The sequence below is a fragment of the Phasianus colchicus genome, chromosome 5 (genome assembly GCF_987193195.1).
Source record: "Phasianus colchicus chromosome 5, bPhaCol1.hap1.1, whole genome shotgun sequence".
In the NCBI taxonomy this organism is placed as follows: Eukaryota; Metazoa; Chordata; class Aves; order Galliformes; family Phasianidae; genus Phasianus; species Phasianus colchicus.
The window spans coordinates 6,320,088-6,345,972 of record NC_143440.1 but is presented as its reverse complement, the minus strand read 5'-3'; the positions used below and the strand labels follow the sequence as shown (position 1 = coordinate 6,345,972).

General features: G+C 41.1%; 1 protein-coding gene and 1 long non-coding RNA gene across 8 annotated transcripts in view; one reads left to right on the top strand and one right to left on the bottom strand.

The window, feature by feature from the left end:
* PTDSS2 (phosphatidylserine synthase 2) overlaps positions 1–22,402 on the bottom strand; it is a 36,146-nt gene extending 13,744 nt beyond the window's left edge. For 4 of the 7 annotated variants that reach the window (XR_016466633.1, XR_016466631.1, XR_016466632.1 and 1 more), the window contains exons 1-6: positions 22,151–22,402; positions 15,680–15,781; positions 10,676–10,758; positions 4,492–4,559; positions 1,875–2,009; positions 784–834 (exon numbers count right to left, since the gene is read on the bottom strand). Coding sequence is in view for 3 of the 7 variants with exons in the window: in XM_090140234.1 (XP_089996360.1) it covers positions 784–834; positions 1,875–2,009; positions 4,492–4,559; positions 10,676–10,758; positions 15,680–15,781; positions 22,151–22,332 (621 nt within the window). In the remaining 4 variants the exon portion in view is untranslated. Of the gene's footprint in view, positions 1–783; positions 835–1,874; positions 2,010–4,491; positions 4,560–10,675; positions 10,759–15,679; positions 15,782–21,620; positions 21,890–22,150 lie in introns of those variants that run through there. The other 3 variants (XM_090140234.1, XM_031607358.2, XM_090140233.1) reach the window with 3 other exon arrangements.
* A 2,108-nt stretch (positions 22,403–24,510) lies between these two features.
* On the top strand, positions 24,511–25,882 carry LOC149917701 (uncharacterized). The gene is made up of 3 exons (XR_016466636.1): positions 24,511–25,491; positions 25,598–25,710; positions 25,802–25,882. It is a non-coding gene; the product is annotated as an uncharacterized LOC149917701 (long non-coding RNA).
* The last annotated feature ends 3 nt before the right edge of the window (positions 25,883–25,885 follow it).

Below are 25,885 nucleotides of genomic sequence, written 5' to 3'. Positions count from 1 at the left end.
AGACTGCAGGTTGACAAGGAGTTATCACCTTGAGCATTTCTGCTTGGAAATGTCCTTCCAAGTCTCCTTAATCAAAGCTAGGATTCTTCCAGACCAACACAGCTCACGAGCAGACTGGTATCTTGAATTCTCTCCCCAACCAGCTCCTCAGGAGTGTGCTACTACTCCCTCACAGCTTTTTACCATGCACTGCCTATTTAGACATTAGCTCTCAGTATGACACAACTTTAAAAACCAATACAGGCTGAAATGTTATTTTGATATTTAAGTTTCTAATATAATTCTCTGAGACAAAGATACTGTACACTAAATGAGAGTAAGCCATAGATATACTGATCTAAATCCAAAGTCTCCCGGTGTCTAGCACTAAACTTTTGCTTATGGAAGAAAAAAAGCACAAACAGAGCAATTTATAGACACATTTATCACGTGTCTATGCTTACATAACAAACAATTTTCACTCCCTTTTCTGAACAGTCTTCATCGCCATATTCTACATTCAAAGGTTATTCAAGAGTTTATCTTGCAACAGAAGTAAAAGATTTGACTTCTATTGATCTCACCTCAAAATGAGTTATGGTGAAGGAAGGAGCTTGTCAATGTAACACTGACAAATAAGATGACCTAAGAGTCTTTCATGTAATACAAACACTTAGTCTAGTTCACAGATGACTGCCTAATATAATTGATCATGAAGACAGATATCACTAGAAGAGAAGCAGCCAAGCTTTAAAAGGAAGATGAGCACTGTAACAGAAATGTAATAGAAGAACTCATCCTTACCTTCAGGTACCAGCCAAAAAAGTGAGCAGGAACAAATCCATCCAGTTTGTCCTAAAACAAACAAGAGTGAACATCACTTAGCAGTACAATTATCCACTACTGAAGCTTACTTTTTTCCAGGAAAAAAAAAAAGCAGCAATAAACCTTGGTTGTTCCACATAAATCTCATTTTATGAGCTTCTTTGTTCTTAAGCACCGTGAGCATGTAAGTTATCTTTAAAGCAAAGTCAGGAAGCTTGAAGGTCAGAAACTGGAATTAAGACTATTGATAAGGTAGAAACTACCTTCTTTATGCAAAATGTCATGTTTCTTGCCTTCCAAGGGGAAGGAAGAAGGAAGTGTTCAAATGAGATATAATAAAGTGAGAACATACATTTCTTCACCATACTCTCATCTTGTATGCAGGAGAGCTTCTAAAATCTTACCCACAAAAGTTCAGCCCACAAAAATCCATGGGCAACAAATGCCTCTCCTCCATCCACTGCTGGTGCAATACTAGAGGAAGACAAGTACTATGGCTCTCAGTTATTGCATTTCTTGATGCATTGAAGACTTGTACGGCAGACCCAAAGGATTTAGTAATGCTCATTGCTAACAAACAGATTTCATGCAGTCATGGAGTTGAGAGTCATCTCAATTTCTTTGTCCTTGAATTTATAGTCTCTTATAGTTGCCTGCAAAAAACACCAACCTCCTGACAGTTTGTGGTATTCAGAAAAGTGCAACTCATAGGCTGCTTCGTAACATGCAACTTTTGAACTCTGTGTCTCAAGGAAGCAGGTAATTCCATATGCACAAAATTAAATCCAGACTCATAGTGGCAAGGCATTTCCATCAATAAGCTGAGAAATAAGGATTGTTAAAGTTTACCCCTTCCTCAGGCAACGTAATTAGAATACAAAGAGACATCTCCACCCGCTTGTCAAGAAAGGCCAAGAAGGAATAAAGGAAGTTAGTCAGTCTTGACCTGTTTTCTGATTCAGCGCTCAGGAAGACTCATGACTTTCAAGTGTTCAATTAAGCAACATTTTACCCCCAAAATTAAAATAAAACCACTCAGACTCACTACCAAATACCTATTTGTTTCTTACCCAGATGTTGTGAAATGGATCACTTTCATTGCCAGGATCATAAATAAGGCAGTTGCCACCATAGTCTCTTTCTGGCAAAGGAACACCTAAATGTGGATCAATGTACTTCATAAACTGTCTGCCATCTTGTACAGTCTGCAGAAGGAGCACAAAAACCATGTTTTCCTCTTAGTATGTATTGATGGACGGAAGAATAAAATTTATATCAGCCTATTTTCAAATTGACATTTTTTCTTTAGACACGTTGCAAAACAATTCTTAAAATACATACAGATCTCAAAGCATTACACACATCTAAGTTTCCAATCTTCCAATGCCAAATATTAGAGACAAGATAACAGAATGAACTTCACATTTCTGAAAGATGAAAAATCTGAATTATTTAAATCCGTTTTCCATGCTATTCCTCTATGCCTCCTCTCTCCCAAAAGCTTGAACTGACACACAATTCATCCTTCTCACTGACACTTCTCCACTTCCTCCATTGGTGAGGGTAAACAATAAGCTGCCAATAAGAAAATGAGGAAGTGTTCACATGTAATGGCTTCTACCTGCTGCATTTGTGACATTCTGGTTTCATAGAATGAGAAAAATCCAGCAGCATGCAGCTTTAACAAAATACATCACGTGCGAACATCAGCAGATTGAGCACACAGACTACATGCACTGTTAGCAGGATTTGTCCCGCATCTGTGCTCAGCTCACTTCAGCTACAGAAAGCTGAGAATGGCACTGCATTTTGCGGCTGAAAAAAAATAATTATTACAGCCTGTTGAATAAACACATTTTTAATAACATCTCACTAGCAGCACAGGTAATAAACTTAAATAGCAAAAGAAAAAATACCCGAATATTAGTTACAGAAGGTGACCAAGGCTTGCACTAATTTATTGGTCGCTCACATACGCATTTGCTGAAAAAGCATTTCCCAATGAAACCGATCTGTTTTGTGATCAGTGTTTTACAGCTGAAGCAATGCAACATCAATGATAGACAGGGTTTAGTTAGCAGTCATGAAAAGATGAACAACGTCAGAATTACTTATAAGAAATAATAAAGTTCTAGAATAAAACCACTTTGGTCAGATTAAGTAGAAGACAAGTTACAACAATGAGTGAGCTTATATTTACTTTCAGAGACACTTAGTCACTTACAGGCTAAGCATAATTTCAACCTTCTTTAAACCTGTGTGAAGTAACTAACAGTGTATTTTCAGTGAGGAACTATGCAACAGCTAGTGAGTGTCCTTAACAACTCAATGGTTGGCAATACAACATGCCACTGGGGGAAAAGCAAAGCAATTCCAGGCTTTTCTATGAGAATTCAAAACTACAATGGCACCAGCAAATAAAAATGCATTATATTATTCGGCTTGGCTGCAGCTAGTCATGAGTATTGTTCACAAGCATGCCTGGAAAAAAAACAGAGGGTGACATGAAACAGGAAGAATATAAGAATAAAGTGGAACTGACTAAATATTCCTCAGCAATGAGGAATAACAACAAAAAAGGCAAGACAGACCTGTTCATGCCTGTGAAAGGGTCAGAACTCCACTCCCTCCAAACACGACAGGCAGCCTGAAAGAAACCCTAATGAGATATTAGGGTCCCGTGCAAGGGTTTACACTGAACCCCCAAGTTATGTCAACAGGAAGAAAAAACATCTTGTTCTTTACTGAATGACTGCAGACACTTTCCAGCTGACCACTGAACCAACAAGCCAGGCAAATTAAAAAGAAAAATTATTTGCCCTTAAGAGAACCTGGCACTGACTACTGGGAAGCCTCCAGGAAAGGTCAAGAAGAACAAGAAACGCTGGAGACAAAGGAAATCTTTGATTAGCTGGAAAGGGTTTGATCAGCACTAAAAACTTGTTTGCAAAGGAAATGTCCTGCTCCAACAGGAAAAAAGACGACGCAGATCCTGACACTTCTGAATTCTAGTCCTGCTCCTTCAATTCCACTTGGTTTCTGGGGGTAAAACATTTTTCAATTTTACTTTTAAAGGTTCCTCAACTATTCATCTAAAATGATAATTTTAATGCTACCTGATGAGTCTGCAATGGTTACTTATACCACCCTTTTAAAATACAGAGTACCAAATGCAATTAGGATGTCAGTGAGAAGGCACAATTTGAAGAGCCACCACTGGGGACTCACCTACCTACTCCTAAAAAGGAGCCCAAGTCTGACAGAACAGAGTGTTTCTCTCTCACTGTTAAATATCTCCATTTGCTTTTGGTTTCAGGTCATGCTGTTGCCTGAGGAGATGACTACATTAATTGCATTGCACAGATGAGGAGTCTCCTTCAAAATCCAGAGCTCTTCCCCAGCACTTAAACTTGACATTATCAATTCATGTAAAATTGCTTCACTATGGCGTCTAATTTGGGCTGAGGTTAACTGGAAGTTAAGACAGACAATAGGGTGAAATACCTTGGTAATACTATAAAATTTTTCTCAATCCAGAAGTCTCATTAAGTAAAGCAATGATTTGATATCACAAAAAACGAAGAGCAGCACCTCCTGCAGTAGGTAAGAATCCTTTAAAAAACAGCACAAAGGATTTCATACCTATGTTGGTAGTCTAGTTACTCAACATCAGCTTAAGTTACTCACCTGGAAGAGTATGAAGATGAGGAAGAGCTCATATACAACGCTGACACACAGCCAAAACCGCCAATAAGCTACAGAAACAGACAAACAGGACGTTAACAGAGGCTTCAAGCAGAACAGCAGTCAATTATGCATCTGCCGTAACTTTACAAAACGTTTCAAGAAAAGATGCTCCCATGAAGAAACTATAAAACGCAGTATCCAAAGTGAAATACTCACCATCCTTCCTAAAAAATACAGCCAGAAACGCTTTTTTAACTACCACACGAGCTGCTATGTAAATCTGCCGGAATTGCTCAAGCAACAGTCAGAATCCATGAAAATACTTCAATCCAATGAACTAAATATTTAAGAATTAGAAGGAAAAATATTGGCCACTTACAATGATTTCCAGCAGTCCTTGGAAAATAATTGTGTCTTTCTAGAATGAATCTTATTTCTTCCTCTACCATGTCACATAACCTGATCTGCCCAACTTTGTTTTTTCCAGCTCTATCACGGCTAGACAGTTCCATAAACTTCCACCTATGTGTTGCTAAACAGGATGGAACTAATACCAGCAGGAAGATCTCTGCTTATCCCTGAAGATAACATTCCTTTCTTTGAGGAGCAAGAAGCATAAAAATACCAAATATATTTTCACCTTTTCTATGAATTCTATTCAGAAAATACACACAGAAGTTTTCTCATGTGCTAGATGCAAGACTTATGAGATCTTCTGACAGTCTTCATACTAAGAAACATCAGGCAAAACTCAGGTGTTTCAGAACCCACAGTCACTTCTCATCATCTTGCAATCTGTTATTTCAGATTGAGGTGTTGCTTCAGTCTAAGTGGCACACAAAGTATTTGTATATCTTCAGCTCTATCCCTATCGGAACAATTCTTTGGTGAGACTTGGTCCTCTGGCAATAGGCCCTCAAACTATCTAGGACAAGAGTTTTGTAGAGCATGGGCTGCATTCATGCCTATAATTCCTCCTACTCCATCCAGAGACTGGTTTGTCCTCCATTCCATACAGTCACATTTCTCTGTTCCTCTAAGGAAGGAAACAGGCTAATGCAGAGCCAGCATGCACAGAGAGCTCTCAGCATTTTCTCCAAATCACATCCAAAAACACAAAGTAATTTATCAAAGCTCATCTCATTCCAAGTGGTTATTTAAATCTCACAGTAACAGCATGTACTAATCACTTTGGAATTATTTTAATAGACATTCCTTCAGGTGTTTCCTGTTTACACTTACAAAACAGAGCTCTCCTTCCATGGCAACACCTAGGCGATGGTTAGATTTGGGCTGGGGCAAAGAAGAACCAAGATATTCATATGCTTTAGTGGAAACAGCAAGTTATTCCACCTCCATGTTTATGGTTTGCCATGAAATGAAAAAGATGAAAAAAAACAAGAACCTAAGGGGTGATCTGGGTAATTACCTACTAATTTCAAGGGAACTTCAGTATGCCAATGCTCTATAGTCAGAACTGTGACCCAAAGAATGCAAGAACTTAAAATTAACTCCTGACTTGCAAACATATTATTTATCAGCCAAAACCTAAAGTCATCTAGCCATGGTTTTGCAGAACTTCTTGTATGCTTGTTTGCCCCAAAACAAAAACGTGTCATCTCTGCCCCATGCAATCTCAAGTAGCAAAAAATTTTTTAAAATCCACATTTTTTTAAAAGAAACCTCTTATCTGACAGCCTGCCAATGACACAATCATTAAAACAGATTAAAGTGTAAGAAGGTGAGAGAAGATTGCTTTTCTTCAGCAAAACTGCTGAATTAATTTAATAAGACAGTCCACACCTTCAGAGAAAAAAATGCAAGTGTGCCCAAATATCAGGAAGTTCTGCACTCCACAACTGATTTAACAACAATCTCTGAACTTCTAGGAGTTTTACTATAGTTAGCAAACATAACTGTCATTTTAATTACAGAGTAGGATGAAGTGTTTTCTTAGGTGTCATTAAGTTAAAAGAACCAACAAAAAAATCTCCATTGGTCAAAGATAGATTGGGAAGAGAGAAACTTCACAGGCACCACTGTACTGCTCAAAAATACTTAAAGTCTTTGCAAGCAAAGCTATAGGACTTAAAAAGAAAAAAAAGTCATTGTGTTTGATAACATTTTCCACCTCTCTCATAATGACTTGACTGCATACCTTGAATAGTAAACACTGTGTTCCAGTCAGAACAAAGAATCAACCTCATTTCCACTTCTCCAACCAGACTCATTTCCTTTATACTACACCTCCAGACTGGCAGCCTTAATGCAGGGCTTTTTTCCTAACCAAAGCCTTGTATGACAGATTTTACACTACCTACAGACAGAAAAGTAGCAGACTAGTTCTGAAACAGATGTACATGCAGTTCAGACAGATTAAAAATTGAAGTCTATAACAACTTCTCCTATATACCTAAAGTTATGGCAACAAATGACCTGCAGCTGCTGAATACACTCAGCAACATTTACTAAAGCAAAATGCTTAATAAAAAATTAAGATCCAGTTGCAATTTAGTGTACCTTCTCCCCAGCAGACATAAGTACCCAAGAGGTTTTGAAGACTACTTTATATCTGTACAACAGAAACAAGATGTTTTCAAAGCAGTACAAACACTGTGTTCTCTCTCTTCCTGGACCAGCCTCAGCTCTAGCTATAAGGTTATTTTTGGCATACCCTTATTACTTGTTCTCCTTAAATACACTTGTCACTACCCTCAAATTAGGGCTATCTGCCTGATTTAATAGGCCTCAACTAATCATTTACATGCCTGAGAGCTCAGTGATTGCTATGCTCAAACAGTTCTTATCCTGGGGAGGACTTGGCAACAGAAGATGAACATCAGGCTGCCTGGCTGAGTGCAAAACCAGCCATTTACCCCTATAATACAGGTTTATATTTGACCTATGCAACCTGAAAGGCTAAGGATTAAAAAAATATATATAAATTCTGAAGTATTTTGCTTAAGCAAGGCATTTACAGCCATTTAGTGGATAGAAACACTTTCTAAGTGCTAATCCAAACTTGCATAGGACATGAGCAGGGAGAATTGTCTGTTCTAAGAAGCCACATGAGCCTGATCCAGCCACATGCTTGCTCAAGTTACTTCTTACCAGGTTTTCCATAGCAAGCTCAGGTTCAGAAGCACCACCTGTGACTTGAGAGAGCAGTTGATGAGAAGGTAGGAGAACTGAGGGTGCAGCAGGGGGAAGGCGAGCCTTCAAAGCAGTCTCAGCTCAGCCTATGAAGTATTTCATTTCTAAATGTAATACCTCAAAACATTAACTGGCTATGTTAAGATAGAAAAATGAGTTAGAAGCTCAGCTTGTCCAGCTTCCAATACACAAAGAAATTTATTTCATCTAGTCAGTGAAAAAGCAGTCAGTATCGATAACCCAAGAGTCTAATAAATTTATGTACAAACAGGAACAATCACACAGATTCTTGAACTGTTATAGGAGATGACGGAAAGAGGCAAATCATGTATTATTTCCTAGTGGAAGGACTTCACAGAATCACAAAGCAACCAGCTGCTCCGCTGATTTCACAAGCAGCCTGAGCTTAGCCCATGCTTTCTGCCCTGGGACAGGTACAGGAGTGATACAGTTTTTGCCTGCTCGTCTCTGGCTACTTCAGCCCTGTAGGCTATGGACTAGTGTAGAATATCACAATTTACTCTCCCAACTGCTTATGTTGGCAATAATAGCATATTGCATCAAAATAACTGTGAGCAAAGGTTGGGAATATTAGAATATATTTTTTTATTATTTTTATTTATTTTACCAGAGGCATCAATAATTCTCAAGGAAAATTTTATTAAAATTACAACGTGGGCATGTTATCTTGCCAAAGACAATAAAGCATTGCTGGCCTCCTGCAACACTACACTGTTTGCACGCTCAAGGCTCTGTAAGCAGAGCCGACAACAAGAATCAAGAAAATCTTCTATTTGCATACCGATGACCTATATCCATGATTAATTTTAGCATGAAACACATGACACTCCAAACTTAGGTGTTCACCCACCAGCAAATGGATCTGCAGGCAGAGTCTAGGATCTGCCCCCTGTGACATATTTTTCCTTGGGGAAAAGAGTATATTCATCTTTTGCTAGATGGCTTCGATGCTGTTTGCCTCTTGCTGAGCGTGCCAGAGGCTGCGCTCTGCAAAACAAATGAAGCTAATAATTTAAAGAAAGAAAATGGAACAAAGAGCAGAAAAGCCACATTAGAAAAAGAAAAGAAGTCTTCTCTAAGGAACCACATCCATTTCTTTGCATGATAACCCTACATTTCTGAATTACATTAGGACAACTGGGATGGGTCCATATGGCAAATTATTAGCTAGAGAAAATGGGGCTCAGTAGAAAAAAGGCAAAGCAGAATAAGCAAATGGCTAAAACTGAAATAGCCAACAATACTGAAAAGAAGGGGGAAAAAAGCCAGTCTACAAGGATAACACACAGCAGCTAAGATCAGTTTCCTTAATGATTTGAGTAGAAAGAAGATTAACAACACTAAGCACATAAACAGCAGCAGCAGGGAAGGTAGGGACAGCAACAAGAAAAATCAGATGACCTCAAAGTAGACAACCTCAAAGGACTGGAGTAAAAGAGGAGCTCAGAATACAATTTCACATTCAGGAACTAGGAAGTTTTTGTGTATGTTAGCTTATCAGTTGGAGAAATGGAAGGATTTGGTATTATCTGTCAGACACCGAGCTGCTGCTGTATTACAACTACAAAGAAAGCACAAGTAATATAAAGACTTCCATCAATGTACTACCAGAGAGATACTGGGAAGCATTAAAACTGTCACAAAAAACTTAAGTACTATCATACTTGCAGTATCATACGCAGGTCTGGATAGCTACTTTCAAAGAAGAAAACTCAAAACACACACACACAGAGGACTACTAAATGTTGCGGGGTAAACCAGCTTATGATGAGGGGGAGACTGAAGGGAAAATCCATTTGCTTTAGCAACGTCAATGGTGAGATGGGATGAACTAGGTATATATAAATCAAGTGGATAAACATCATGAAAAGCTATTTAATTCAAAAAGCAATACAGGCACAAAATCCAAAGTATAAAATACCTCTGAGCTAATCATAAACAGGTACAGACACATCAAATAATAGGCCTCCAAAATCACGTGAAATAACCTAGCTACCACGAAACCTAGCTAATACCCAGCTCTGAGAGTTCATGTAACAGATCCAGTGTTGCTGTATGTGACTGTAGTGACCTGACTGTGACCCAAATGCTTCCTTCTGTCCTATAAATGGAAGCTGTGCACAGCAGCAGCTAGAGCTGCCAGTTCCTTTGAGATGAGATCTTCCTTTACGAACAGCATACAAAGCTAAGGTCAGAGACTTGATTGCACCATGGGTACTTCCCAAGACATCCTCCACAGCTCTAGGTAACTACAGAGCTGACACCACATCCCAAGAGGCTGCAACAAACTTCATGCCCTCTACTGCATGCAAGGCTGCTGTTCACATTTAAAAAGGTACTCGGGTGTCATACTGTGACTGTGGAAGCATCTGCTATCCTAGTGAACAGTAGTCCCCAAAAAATGCCCTTCAGAAGATCCTCACATCTAACCACCTAGAGAAAGGGTCAATCAATAAAAAAAAAAATCAACATTAATAAACTTGGAACATAAAGCAATGAAATACATGAACAATTTAATTCTGCTGAAAGATAAAGAGAATAACTGCTGTCTACCACCTTTGTATACCACCATCATGCATCAGAGCAGTCTGCTGTATACATCTCCAGCCTCTGGACTTCCAGAAACCCACTTGTTCAATTCTAGAGAATAAAAAGTGCCTTCTGTTCCAGACAAAATCACTCAGATCTTCTCAAACTGAAAGCTATGACAGGGAAGCAGAGAAAGGCGTCCTGTTATGGTTTCAAACATTTCAGGACTTAAAGCCTTACTGGAAAACTTCAGAAGTATAACTACTGTGGATAGTGAACCAAAGAATCATCATGCTGCTTGGAATAATACCTCAGCATTGTAAGAGGCTGGGTGGAAGCCAGGAAGCTACATGATAACTGCGTAGTGTTACTGAACCTATATTATTTAAATTATGACTTACCTCCTCCACACGTAACACAAATATTTACACTCAGCAGAACATAACAGAAATATCTGAGTAATTTAAGTGGCTTAAAATACCTGGATGAGGTCTTGAAAATGGTCCATCTTTAGCCTGTGTAACTCCAAAACACAGGAAAACCAAAATACTGGCAACAATACCTCTGCAAGTAAAAAAAACAAACTGTTTATATTGCAGCATCTTACTAATAGAGATGTAAATCATATTCTTTGATGTCAAACCGCCTGGTCTTTGTTTCCTAACTTGTCAGTCATAAATTGACCCTTCTTGGGGATTATGTTTCAGGAAAATAATATAGAATAGTTCAGTTGGAAAAGACATATGAAGATCATCAAGTCCAACTGCCTACAAGCAACAGGTACAAATACAGAAATAGCAGTAAGTCCCTACATTTCAACTGTGGTTTCACAACTGACAGCCTCAAATCTGAAAGTCCACTCATCTGCCCTTCTCCCTTTCTCCCTGCTGATTGCATGCTTCCATCTGCATACTACCATCCTGCCAGCCAATCCAGGAGCCCTATCTCACTAAAAACTCACCCAGCAATAAAACATCACCAGACCATATACCAAGTATACCCAAGATCCACAAACTTATCCCAGAACCCTAAGGCCTAGTATACACTGTTTTCTGCCACCATCAACAGCATAAGATCTAAGGGAGAACAGCCACAGTCCTGTTGGCGGCATGTGAGGCTAAACTGCAAGTTTAAGTTGTGGTGGAACTGGAAACTTAAAGTAGCCCCATGGCTCCAAGAAGAGATCCTTACTGATTAAAAATAAATAAATAAATCACTTAAGCAACATCTAAAGATTTAAATTCTGCTAACTGTATGTAGTACATTTTTAAATAATGTATTGCTTTGCATGTTAAAGGAAGATAAGCAAATGCAAACACTGATGTCTGAATAATAGAATCATAGATATACAAAGTTGGAATGGACCCCGGGTATCAAGTACAAACTCCAGCTCCACACAGGAGCACCCCAAATGCCAGTCCCATATCTGAGAGCTCCCTGAGCTCCAACACTTGGGACCCTGACTGCTGTCCTTGGGAGCCTGTTCCAGACCTGACCACTCTCTGGTGAAGAACCTTTTCCTTCCACCACTCTTAATGGATTAAATGGTAATAATACAATTCCAAAATGCCTTTTTTTTTCCCCCAAAACTTCAACTAATAGAGTTATTGTGTTTTCCACATTACCTGCTAAGAACTCCTTTCAAAACAGAAGACACAATCATTTACAAAAACTGCTTTCTGACATCTGCCTCTGAGTATAAAAAGGCTATGCTTCCTGAAAATAAAAATGGCTTTTACTTAACAGATGTAACTGTTACTCTGCTTGCCTTATGAGACTGGAAAACACAACAGAATCAGCTACTGAATTAAACAGTAAAAGAGAGAGTTTCATCATGCTTTTCCAAAATGAATCAGACAAAGAAATCTTTTCAGCTGTTCTCAGAAAACAAGGATAGTCTGCATTTTGATTCACTACTCTGTATTTGGAAATAACAGGACTACAAATCTGCATGTACGCTTAAGAGATTGCATTCCGCATCACAAAACAATACACACCACTTTGCTCACTACAAAGCTCAGTCATGAACCAAAGCGTCCAAGAGCAGCATTTTAAGTTCTTGTGAGACAGTTTTTCCCAAAGCTAGAGCTGATCTGTATGCAAATCACCACAAGAACTCACAGCTCTGTTCTTTTCTCTAAAATCCACCTTCAGCCAAACAGCAGACACAGCAGCAGTGCGGAATTCAACTGTCATGTCAGAAATATATTTTCTAACTTCAAGTTCACCTTGGGAAATCTGGAAGAAAATGTCAGATCTGTGTAACAACCATACCAACTCTGTTATCCTTCCTCCTCCAGTGACTAAATTTCTTCCCCTCATATCAACATACTGCCTCTCCAGGAAGCTTCAAAATATAAGCAGCAGTTTGGCCAGCTGGTTCAGCGTGGTTTGATGTAAGAACTTCTCCAGGATTTGAGAGGGGTACAGGGTTTACCTCAGACTACCTGTGCAGGTAGCATGGAGGGACACAGCTTATATATTTCTTTGAGCAGCAGATCAGGAAGACACTAAATAGTAGCGCTGACAAAAATAATTTTAGCACTTAACCAAGAAAGAGAACACGGCAACAGTTTTGTTAGAACAAACAGGGTATTGTTTCTGTTATTTTAGAAGAGTTGATTCAGAGACACGAGACAATCAAGCCTTTCTACAAAGATTTGCGTATCCCTTGTTCTAGGCTTTGAACCAGACAGCTCCCACTCCCTGCCCTCTCCCTACATGAGCAGAAGTGGTACAAGGCCCACAGTGCTATCAAGAGCTGAAGAACTGGCAGTGCAACAGATATAGACCTAGCCTCTTTGTTACTTTGTTACTTTTTTTTAGGTGTTCAGCAACAGGAATTGAATATCATCAACTCACAAACACACGAGCACCTAGCTTTATTCATGTGGCTGAACAGAGATCAGCTATTGCAAAAAAACTACTACAGAGAGGCATCCTGGAAAAGAAACTGAAAATCCAGTATGAAATTCAATATGAAGTCTCAATGCACATAGGACTTATTAAACCTGAATATATTTACTTCCTCCCCCAACCCCCTCCCAAAAAAAAAGATCTCTTGCTCAGCATTTAATGCACCCAAGAGATATGAATTTCTTCCACAGCCATGGCACACAAAGGAGGTTGCCGAGTATTGACTTAGCTATCCTCAGAGCTGGAGCACAGTCCTGTTAACTCTTCTGGGTAGCTGACATTTGTCAGATGGCATGGACTACTTCAAGGCCACTCTCAGTGCTGCAGGAACAATGTGAATAAAAAGTCTCATCTATCAAACAGGTTTTCCAACGCAATTTCTTTTTGGCTAATGAAGTAAGTGTTCAACTCTCTTTGTAACAGTCTGAACACACATATCACATGATCATATAGATATCTTTGTGTGAACTTTGATTAGGTTTATATGTAAATACTTCTATCTGCCCTATCTTACAAAATATAAAAAATTCTTCCTTTAACTGCCCTACCACTCTGCAGGACAGAAAATGGGACTCAAATGTCCCATAAAAACAGATGCAAGTATGAATCTCAGCTATAGATACCACACCCTGTTATTTCATAGGGTCACATTGTACAGTGTATTTTGTGCATCATTTCTCCTGGTGACTCACTGCAAGAATCCAGGTGCTCACCCTGCCCTCAACTGCTTCTCTAAGAGACTTTCATAGGAGAGAAGATGGGACCCTTGCTTGACTTCGCTTTACTCAGTAAATACTGAGACAAGAGATAGTATTGCAATTTGTTTATTTTGCTTCAATTTCATGTTTTGCTCTAAGCCTCTAACGCAGATCACCAGCAGTCTGGCATCTCTCAGCAAGGGTTTGAAACCAAGGAGATTTAAGTGTCTGCAAACACATACTTAAGACTTTGCACCTAAGGACCAAAACACTGCTCCACTGTCATTGTTCAGTAGTTGGAAATAAAAAAGCATGACAGCTAGAGACACTGCTCACTGGTAATAAGATTACTGCTATTCATTAAGTAAGCAAGAGTTGCCATGGGATATTTGCAAAGTGACAACTTCACACAGGCCAACAATTTAGATCTAAAACATGTAGCAGCTCTATATAAAGACCAAAAAAAGTTATCATAATTAGATAAAGTATTTTAAGCTATGAAGGCAAAAAAAAAAAATCTGTGAGAATGGAGGATACAGTTACACTTACACATATCGTGACCATCTTGCTCCTGCTTAGAAATGCTTCTCTTTGTTCAAATATGCCACATAAAACTGCTCAGCAATGACAAAATACAAGAGAGCAGCAAGCACACAGCTGCTAAAGAATGCACACAGCTTGTTTCCCTAGCTGGAATGTGCGTTGAGCTGCAATCTTTCATGTTTAGTTGTTCTAAACTTGGCAAAGCACTCGCCTCAAAGGCCTTAGAAAAGAGATCACTGAGACCAGAAAAGAGTTCATGGAAAATTAACACAATATGACACTTCTTTCCTTCTTGTAAATCAAGTCCAAGGCAACACACATAAAGCTTTGGAAAGGCTACTGGACTCACGTTAATTCTGTATTCAATTTTAACTTTGGATAAAGCAATGCTTTGGCCACCTCAGAATTTAGCATCTAGCTAGAATGACTACAACAGCATAAGGATGAAGTCTGAATGGAAGCTGAAGTATCCTTCAAAAATAATAAAACAATATTCTGAAGATCTAATATAATCCCCAGATGCTGATTTTCAAGTATTTTTACAGCTAGGTGTAGCAGGCAGTAAGTATTCTACAAGCAGAGATGTAGAAGTGATCAAAAACATTCACTACTTATTGCTTGATATGATAATGTTAAATTGAATTTAACAACCGCAAATATTATTCCCTAATGAACTTGCAGAAAGCAACTTCCATTTCATGAAAGAAAGGTTATCTGGTGATTAATCTTCTTCGGTCTTGTTTTTATTAAAGCCACTCTAATCTCAATAATAAGATATTCCACTGAGTCACCTTCTATCCGTTTTATCCCATAACACCACGTCATCACCTTTTATTTTTTCCACTTCTTAATGTTGAACTGGCATTCCAGAGAACGTCCCACCCCTACTCGTTCCCTAAATCCAGGCATTGTTGTAACTGGGAGTAGAGTGGCATTTGCTCACACGAAAGCCTTGCAGATCCAGCCAGGCCACTGCGTTCCAACTTGTTCCATCTCACCCCACACATAAAAATACCAACATTCAGCTCAGCACATCAGTGAGTGTAAATAACATTGACTACATCTATTGTGTAACCAATAGAATAACAACCACAGCTATCTCAGGAAATACCCTAATTCCTGCATCTCCGTGACAATGAATACTATATCCTGAGTCACTGTAGAGAATGAAAAAAAAAAAGCAGGGTTTGGGATTTGAGCCATACAAACAAGTTAATAAAGATCATTTTCAGCTAGCTTACCCAGGAGATGCAAGTATGTAAGGCAACTTGCTCACAGAGACCCTCTGCTAACAGACACCATACAGAAATACTTGCTCAAATATTTACCTCTTTGTATTGTAGGCTGTATCTTGAGGTGTTTCTTCAAGTAAGGTTACGTATCCCAGCGCACAGGTGAGAATGAACAGAACTGTCAGGGTATGAGCTCTCCTAAAATTTAGGAAGAGAGAAAACAGATATGGTATTCTACCAACAAAGTAGAAAAGGTCAAGCTGCCACCTGAGTGGCACTTCTAGTAAAGCTCACATGTCAACAGCATTCAATACGACTGAAGGAGTTTTTATGCATTGTGCAGCAAAGCCACAGCAGCTGTGAATTGAGTGCAGCCAGCTGATAGGCACAATTACAGCATAAATAATTTTATTTGTGTAATGCATGTTGCTTTCTTTTTTCTTAAGTAAAAAATTCCTTTCCTAATGAGACATTTGTTTATTTCAGTGGAACACTTAGGGAACTCAGCCTGGAAGGAGAAGCATGGGAAGTCAAGACATTTAACATCAGAACAGAAAGACATGAGTTGTTTTAGAGAACTACACAACATCTCTTAGAACAAACCACTGAAATAACACAAGTACAAAATATCAAACTTAGAGAACAAAAGCAAACAGTGAATGAGTAGTACAGTATCCTACAAGTATGCATGTATACTGTCTGGTGCTAAGCTTTCTTTCAGTATTACAATGAGTTAGCATTACATTTCCATTTCACATCAAAAAACACGAAGCTAAATATATATATAAGTTGTGCAGTACAAGATAAACTGGAGATCACCATGGATTTCTAAGAACTCTACTGGCTTACCTTTAAACATCCATCAGAGTGACCTACATAAAATTGCTCTGAAAGTTAAAGTAAGCATTATTTTGAACTGCAGTTTGAAGTTCATTCTAATCCAAAACACAGCCACTTCTCACAGCATCCTTTTAATCCCACTGGAAAACACATGCAATACCTCATAAGCAGATGAAATCCTCTTCTGCCAATGCTAAAAAGGTGTTCAGTATTTAACACTATCTTTCCTTGCCATCAAGAGGACACAAACCAGCTCCAGAAAGGAACGAGAAGGATGGAAGAGTATCTTCAGAAGTCGCAAGAACACGATATATCAAAATAAATCCACAAAGGTGTCACAGCAGCAGGCTTCCTGCACAACAGATGCATTTTCCTCTTGAGCTGCCTTACAGGATGCCAAATAACAGGTGATTCAGACATCACATACTTAATATCCATTTACCAGTCATGTGACTCTGCTCCTATTTTGTAACCTCCCCAAGATTAAAAACTAGGTGCAGTCTTCTCAAAGGCTACAGCACAGAATGGGCTGGGGAAGAGGGGAAATTGTAAAAATCCATTAGCACATCCCAAGTTAGATAAATGCACCTAGAGACTTGTCTAGCAAAAGGCAATGAAGATGCAGTTACACTCATTCCCACGGGCGGTCCGCAGCAGAGCAAAGGATCAGTGTTTGAGAGCCTCCACCTCTGGCTTGTTCTGGTGCCACAACCACCAAACTGAAATTCAGCAAGCCCCTCTCCTTAATATGAGATGCTACATATCCACTTATTTCCATTTTAGCTGTCTTCCTCTCCAGCTGAAGCCAGATCTTCATGTAGCAAGCTTTCAAGATGGTTGAGCATGTGAACTTATTTTCAGCCTAGCATGAAATCTAGAGATCAGAGTGAAGAGCAAGTTGGGAGCTCTAACAGAACAGCACTCAAGTGAGAAAGTAATGGCAGCTGCTTGAGGTAGCCAAGCATCTTGTAGACCCACCTGTCATAGCAAACACAGATACCCTATCTTTCCACAGTTTTGAAGCTTGAAAAAAAAAAAAAGAAAGAAAGAAATCCAGTCCTACAGAACAGGATAAGATATTAAGCATCTATAGTAGCCAGAAAAACAAAGAACATAAGTAGTACTTGTAAAGAAATTGCATAAAGGGGAATTAAGTCTCCGCATACACTCTGAAATAATACTTCAAGAGGAAGAGAAGACAGCTGAGGATATCCAGAGCAAGTAAGTATTACAGGAATTATGCAGAAAGGCTTATGTTCTCCTAGCTAGCCTGGAGCCTCTGCAGAAGGAAAGAGCTAAGCTAAGCAGGCTGCATCTTCCTCTTCGCATTATACAAGAGTTTGGGCTATACGTAAGCAGCAAGCAGGGCAGACAACATTCAGTTCTGGGAGGCTTTATGCCAAAAATACCAGAAGACAGCACCTAAAAGATGCATACAAAATAAATGCAAGGCCATGGACGGTCAAGGACAATTCACAATGTATCCCAAATTGCTAAAAAGCCAGAATATAAAGCATCTTATTTTTTCTCTGCTATAATTTTTCTGCCTTTCAATAACTTACTTCTAACTCTGTCTCCATTTAAACACTGGGAGCATTTAAATAATTCCAGTTTTATTTTTATTAAACTACTTGTCATTGTAACTTAGTTAAATGCCAACTGGGAGCAATTACATCAGTCACTGTACTTCTCCCTCAGTGCAACTTAAAAAGAATAAAGATTGAGTTTATTCACTGGGAAAGCCCCCCGATTTCTCTTTTCATAGTAATTGATTTTTTGTCACAGTTTTGAAACTGTAAGTTTTTCAATAAAATGATTATCAGAGCTTTCATTCTCCCAATTCTTTTTGTAGATTCAGATGGATCAGATCCCCAGACCGAAAGGATCATGACAACATCTTGACCTCAAACTCCAACACAAACCAGAATTGGCTTAAGCGAATTGGACCACACCCTGATTATCCATTTCTTTGCATTAAAGCTCATTAGTCATAAATGATGCAATAATTACTTCAAAAACAATAACAGTCATTGAGAACAACATGACAAGGATCAATGTCCTAATCCTTTTGTCATTTCTGTGTTGAAACAAAGTTCCGAAGAGGTCGGCCTCTTGAGTGTAAGGGGTGACATTAAGAGCTACCGCTAGGAATGAATGGCAGTGAAAACAATTCCCATCTCAGTCTACCAAAAACTTTTTCCACAAACAAATCTTTTTTTTCCCTGGTTCCAAATAAAGCCTTAAAAGTGGTTTTGAATGAGGAATTAATGTCAGAATTCTCCACGCTCTGTACAACTTTACATCACCTGACATATTTTATGAATTACAACAAATGGAAAGTACCGCAGATCTGCAGCTTAAACAGCAGTACATTTGATTAACTTACCACGAAGACCAAGTTACACGAAAATACAAGAAAAAATAACAACATAAACCTAACCAACATTTTGACTTCATTAAGAATAACAGAATCCTGATTGGATATAGAGAGAGGTTTTGAAATCTTTAACAAAAATTCAACCTTGGTCATAATCTTGATAGCATTCAAATCAGAGACACAAACTCAAACATTCATGTTGCACAAGGCCACATGAAGAGGTCAGCAGCAACCAAAAGATGTGTTTAGCCCAGTGACACTGCCCACAAGCTCTGAGCATCTCCATCTGTAATGCAAGGGAAATGTAGCTGTTGGTTTTTAAGCTGTAACCCGTGCTTTAAAATCTGCTTAAATTCACAGAACTAATTGAAAAGTTCCTGTTCTTAGACCATAAGCAAACCTTCACTGTACCTATAAACGCACACAATGCTGATTAAATTTCTGTTCATATTTGTCATGCTCCAAAACAGTAAGGCGAATTTGCTTGCCATAAGTTTTTCCACTTTCACAAGTCAGTGCCTCTCCTGAAACAACCAGCCGATAAGAGAAGCGTAACAGCACATGTTTCCATAGAGAAATCAGAACAACAGATTAAAAAGCAAACCATGCTTCAGCAAATGAGTCATTTTCCTTTCAATGAGAAAAGAGAAAAAAAAGCATCTCCATTCATCAGTCCTAGAGAGTTAGCAAGTTAATCAAAATTCCCCAAATGATCTATTTTAAATGCTAATTTTTTTTTTACATTTTAATCTACTGAAATCTCTGCTTCGTGTTTTGGGTTAAAACCGCCTCTGAGACAGTGTGACTTTGCATTACAGTTAAGGTACAATAACTCAACACACACTTTAGGAAGAACATTCATAAAAGGGAATGGGAGGAAGGTGCCCTTGTGCCAGATGAAACTGCATAAAAGCAGTCTGTGGGGCTGATGACCTGCTCTGTAAACTGCTGTAGGATTCAAGTCATATGACAACTTTGATGAGGCAGAGTTCAAACCACAGCACTGAAGCAGCTCACTGGAACCAGTCTCTACCACCCCAATACACACTCACAAGATCTCTGCAGGAAGGTCTTCCATCTGCTTATTGCAAAACTACGTAATGCTTTCCTTTCAAAAGGGTAATGCCATTCTAGCAACACCTGCCCTCCACTGCGAGAGCATTTAATGCCATCAACAGACTAACACGACCTGGTCAGATTGCACAACAACCTCCTGGATGTTCTAACAACAATTGGGCACTGCCAGGGCATTCCTAAATATTAAGAAAAAGAGAGAAAAAGGCTGAGCTGCACACCAGTAGCCTCACGTAAAATTCCTCTGTTTAAACACTATGATCGAACTCGGTAAATTCTGAGCAAGCAGAGAATCAGAAAAGCACCTCAGCAAATACAGAAGTCCACTTTTTTAGAGACAAGAACTACGCCTGAGTAATAGTTTGTTTAGAATACCAATGCTGTATTTCCAGAAGTGGTGGTATGCACACAAATCCTCCTCTGCACAGAAATGTCTGTGTGCCTGCCAGCCACCAGGAAAGATTTCTCTTCATATTTTCCACAGAATAAAATGAGAAACACCCAGGCAGAGGAATCTACAGGCTTCCTTTTCCTTAGCTACAATTTTTGTGCTTTTTGCATTAAGAAGAAATTTTAGGAAACCTAAGATCTAACCAGATAATCCCAAATGGGTAATCAAGGAGCATCCAAGGCTACCCAAGATCCATAAGACAACTGAACTCCATATTTCTACTTCCTTTCACTGGCTACTAGAAGTAGGGAAGGAAGTTTTCTTCTTCAAGAAAAGTTGCTGCAGCCAACATTTATTACATAGAGGAGATAAATTATTTCATTGAACTTTCCTGCTCCCCAACAAAAAGATCCTCAGCTCCTCTTTTCCAGCTTCGCATCCCAATCACAAGCATGTTCTCACCTTGTGATTAAACTACAGTACTCTCTAGTTTAACATTATTAAGCCCAAAAAAGAAGACATCATTATACAGCACCTAATTCGTATTGCAAAGTTTTAAAAGATTTTAAAAGATCAGGCAGCTAAAACCTAGCACCTTTCCAAAAGTGGACTGCATTTGTAGCAGTAAATTTACCTTTGGAAGTCAAACTACTTCTAGATTTCTGACAGTCCTGAATTCTTCCATACTGAGTAGGCCATGACAGTAATCTCACCTTTAACTTCAAAGAGAAAAGGCACTTTCTATGTAACTCATGTGAGCAAAGACAGAGTGCCCCTGCTCCATCTACCCACCTCTAGAGCAGTGAAAGGGCCATGGGAAGCAAGCAGCTCCTCTCTTTAATCTATGTTGCACACAATAAAAAATTGAGCCTATCCTCTGGTAAATGATCTGCAAACATGCAACACCATCATGTGCAGGTCAAAAGAAACAGAAGGAAAAAGCTTCAAACTTTTACAAGCACTTACAATCCTTGATGTCAGCACATGCAACAAACACTACTGGGCAATAAAGCACTTGAAAATATGGAAATTAAGGAACTATTCTATAACACAGTCACATGCATGCCTGTACTGTCCTCCTGGAAGGAAGCAGCAAAGGGGAAGCCTTAAAGAAGGGTGGCACATTTGTGCTTTCAAAGGCACAGTTCACCCTCACAAATAAGCTGTAGTGACAGCATTTCAGGTCACCAACCCTGCACGAGTGACAGACTATGTGCTACCCACATGGAAAGGTGCAAGAAGGGGAGGTAATACAACCCAAACAGTTTGGATTCAAAGAGATGCTGCTTGTAAGTCATCACAAAACACCTGGCAAGAACCACATGAAAAAGAGAGTAAGAAAGCATCGGTTTTACCCATTTTCCATTTATAAGAAGGCACCACTTGGTCATTCGCTCAGCCTACACGAGGCCCAGGGAAGTTATGCCCTTGAGAGTACGACAGCCGCTGCAAATGCTTCCAAGGAGACCTCCCGGCGACCCAGCAGGATCTCAGTGCCTCCTCGCAGCTCGTGCTGGCAGCGATACCGCGCTCAGCACCCACACCCCAGCCCTGCCGCCGCTCAGATTGGCAGGGCCAGAGCCAAGCGTCCTCCTCCCGCTGCGGATCAGTGTCCAGCCCAGGCAGAGCTCACGGCCCCGGCTCGTGTTGCAGGCAAGGGGCTTCGCTGCCAGCTGGGGACAGAGCGAGCCACGCTCCTGCGCGAAGCTCACCTTACAGACTGCAGGAAACAACGGGGATGGAAAGGACCGAGACCGAGGGAGGCAGCCGAGCGCCGGCAGCACGCTGCAGGCAGGCGGGGCGCGCCACAGCCCCTCAGCGCTCACCCCGCGGCTGAGAAAGGCGGTCCTCGGGGCGCGCCGATCCCGGGGCTGGCGGCACTCACCAGAAGAACGTGTTGGTGCCGTCGTCGTAGACCTCAGACTCGGTGCTGCGGCGGAGGCCGAGCGCGGGGCCGTCTCTTTCGGAGCCGGGCGGCGGGGAGCCGCCGTTGGGCTGCCGGTGCTGCTCCTCCAAGGCGGCCTTACCCAGCGGCCCGACAGGACCCCGGCGCTCGCCGCGCCTCATGGCGGCAGCGGCCGCGGAACGACCCCGCGCAGGCGGAGCGGAGGGGTGGGCGGGGCGCCGCGGCGCGCGGCCCAACGCAGGGACGGAAGTGCGCAGGCGCGGAGGGCGTCCCGGGGAAGGCGGGAAGGGAGGGCGGGCGTCTGCCGTTGCCGGGGTAACCGCGCCGTCTGAGGAGGCGGGGCGGGCGCTAAGGAAAGGAAATGGTTGAAGTTTATGCGCGCTCACTTGGATTTCTTAGAGAGAAGTGATCCCCGCCAGGCTGCGCTGCAGCCTCGGGTACTGTTGAAAACATCCAAATAATTTTTGTCAGGACGGTATCTCTGATAAAAGCAGATTTTACTCGCGATTGCAATGGCGGGCGTCCCGCAAGCAGGAGCGCACCTATGGACACAAGATGACAGTCTTTATACCCTGTTTTTCCCTTTACCCATCCCCCTGCCCTGTTTCCCCATTGGCTGGGTACTCCAGATTCACAATCTTATCAGTTTACGTTTGTTGATTCGTGTGTTATCTGGTGTCAGTCAGTAGCCATCCTGTTGTCTCCAAGATGTCTCAGTGCTCTTCTTGTCGTACTGATATGGTGATTGTCTCCGAAGTCTTCGTTAAACAAAGAGCACCGGGGGGGATGATGCCAGGCCTTCAGATGTCTCTTCAGGCGCTTCCTCGGGCATACCATGCCTTGTTCTCTGGTTTGATCTCGTGCAGGATATTCTTGCAATGTGTGTGACAAAATATACAAATATACACCTATATACAGAGCGTGCATTCCTGGGAAGATTTGGCTAGAGGATAAGTGACGTAAACTATCAGAGATCTTCCCCAAGTTAAGTAGAAGGACTCCCAAAAAGAACTATGACAACGGAGTTCATGAAATAAAAAATATTATCCAATTCTAATGCAGAAACAACATTAGATTCCCACAGTACCCCAGGGCGTGCCGTCCAGCCCTGTAAACGCCATTTAACCGCTTCTGTTCCCGCTTCGCTTTGGCAGACGCGAGGAGGCGCTGAGGGAGGGGAGCTGCCTGTGTGGTGTGCGCGGAGCAGGCGGCCGCACGATGGCAGCAGCCAGCCAGGCACAAACAGAGCTGCAAACGTTTGCAATTGTAGGTTCTGTCCGGCGCTGGGCTGTCATACGAAGCCGAGCAGCCTGCTGCCATCTCTGCTGTACAAGCAGCGTAGCTGCATAGGGTGAAGAATCTCCGTTTTCCATCTATGGCACGGAGGAGCTTCAGGGAAACACAGCAAAAAAAGAGTTACAGTTTGACACTGAAAAACACCTGGATGCCTCTTTTGAAGGATCTTTCTTCTTTTGCATCCTTCCAGCCAGACCCATAGGAAGGCAATACCTTTCAAATTCAAGGCTCTGGGGATTGCATCATGCAAGGTAGGCATGATGCCATACCATGGCAGATTAGAATGCAACCACATGGCCAGCCCCAGCAGCAATAAACATTTGAGGGTGATAATATCTTAAATAATTCCAGCTGCTTACAATGCATTTGTGCTGTTACAATCGCTCAACAATGAATGAATGGCAGATCCACAACACCTCGTGTCTTAAGCAGATTGTTCAACCTCTCCCTCCTTGATCTTAGTTTCCCATGCTGCTGTACTCAGTACCGTTCCCCCAAGAGAAATAAAACCCAAGACAGTGCACTGCAGGATGGCTGTGCAAGCAGGAAAGCTCTGAAACAAGAGCGCTGTCAATTTGGTCACTTGCCACCCTGCAAAAGAAACTAGATCCTGCCTAGGCAGAGCCAAACTCCTTCTGAACAGAAGAAGAAAAATTTCACTGTTTCTTCTAAGTGCTATGCAAGGTCAGATACCTTGGACAAGTTTGCAAGCACCTTCCCCACTAGTAAAGCCTCTGATTTATGGGACTGTTGCTGGAAGCAGGTGTTGCCTGTGTTCAATTAGCTGGCCCATGTGCAGAGCAAAGTCCTCCCACTCCTCCTTGGCAAAGTTTGCAGGAGAAAGAAACAGATGCACAGGTAGAGACACGTCACACCTACACCTAACCCCATTTCCTTTCTACCCAGCAGTGCTCAAGTTGCAAAGGTCTTTGATATTCTGTTGGGAGATGTGGAAAGCACAATCAATCCTATCTGACAAAGCTTACTCTCTCCTCATGTAAACACACACGTGTTCTCCCACACCCATGGAGAGCAGCTGGTGATCGAGGTGGTTTTCCCCTCCTGGCCAGCCCTACAGATCACTTCTAGGAGGGTAAAGGTCTGCCCACTCCTTCCCTCACTTTGCCCTTGGTTTTAAACTTAGCAGGAAATTTGAAAAGTGACTCTTTTTAAAAAGATAATAATTGCAGATCTGACTCATAGCCTGTTTAAGGCACTTGGCAAAGCCATAGAGCAATGTTAGCTTGCCTAGGAAAAGAGCTGTGGAAATGCCTGCTGCATTCCCTGAAAGAATGCACCAGATCCTCCCCCTCCAGGACTAGTTTTATTTAAGAGCTACCCACAGTGATGCATCCAAAGAGCAGAGGAAAACGCCCCAGCTACAGGTTTCCCTCCTGGGGAAAGACAGCTCTTAGCCTGGAAATTAAACAACAGGCATATCCCAGCATCTCCCTAGATATAGGGAGAGCTATCAGACAAAGCTTATACATAATCCTTTGTCTGGCCCTTTTTGCTAGAAGAGAGTTAAAGCCTGCTCCATGCCTGTGGTCTGGATGAAGTGAGTCTTTGTAATCATAGAAAAACAGTTCTCAATTATTTGTTTATGATTGCCAGGGAGCATCTCAACACATATGCAATCAGAAAAGCAGAGGCTGAAGCACTTATGCTCTGGTTAATCCCATCTACTAAAAGTGATGTTAAGGAGCAGGGAGGCAGGAGTCCTACGTGGCTTGGGGGAACATTCAGGGCACACTTTGATGCTCCCCTCCTCAGCCATGAGGGAGGAAATACTTGTTCTTAAGGGTTGTAAAATACTTAGAGAAGTTCCTGTAACCCTTAATACCTGATCCTAATGCCTGCACACAACAATGCTATTACATACAGAAGAAAGAAGCACCAGCTTCCAGTGAGATGTGACGAAAAAGAAGTACTGGCTCTTCCAGGAAGCCAGATTTTTCCTGTGCTTTCTGAAGTCCAGATTGGGAAATGGAAGTTGAGTAGAGCACAGTGTGCCACTAACCAAGGTAGGGAGGAAGAGGGCTGTATTCAAGTGGAGAAACCACAAAGGAGATGCTTCTTGCCTACCTGAAAACTAGTGCTTTGCCTCTTTTCCCTGCCTTGGCTGCACAGAAGTTCCTCCTTGACCCTTCTCAAAGCCGGTGCTGCTCCCACCCCATCTTTTCCGTGGACCTCAAGGTTCACCATGGTTCAACTCCAAGATTTAAGAAGATCATGTTAGGGAGGTAATGGCTCTCCCTTCCCTCTCCTCACCTTTTGTAAGAAATAGTTTAATGCTTTCTAGAACTTGTATTAATCCTTCCCTCCTCCTTTCAGCCCCATTTAGAAACATTCACAGGACACAGTAAGAGGCATGGGCACAGAGGATGAGGATGGAGTGGTCTCATTGTTATCCCTGTG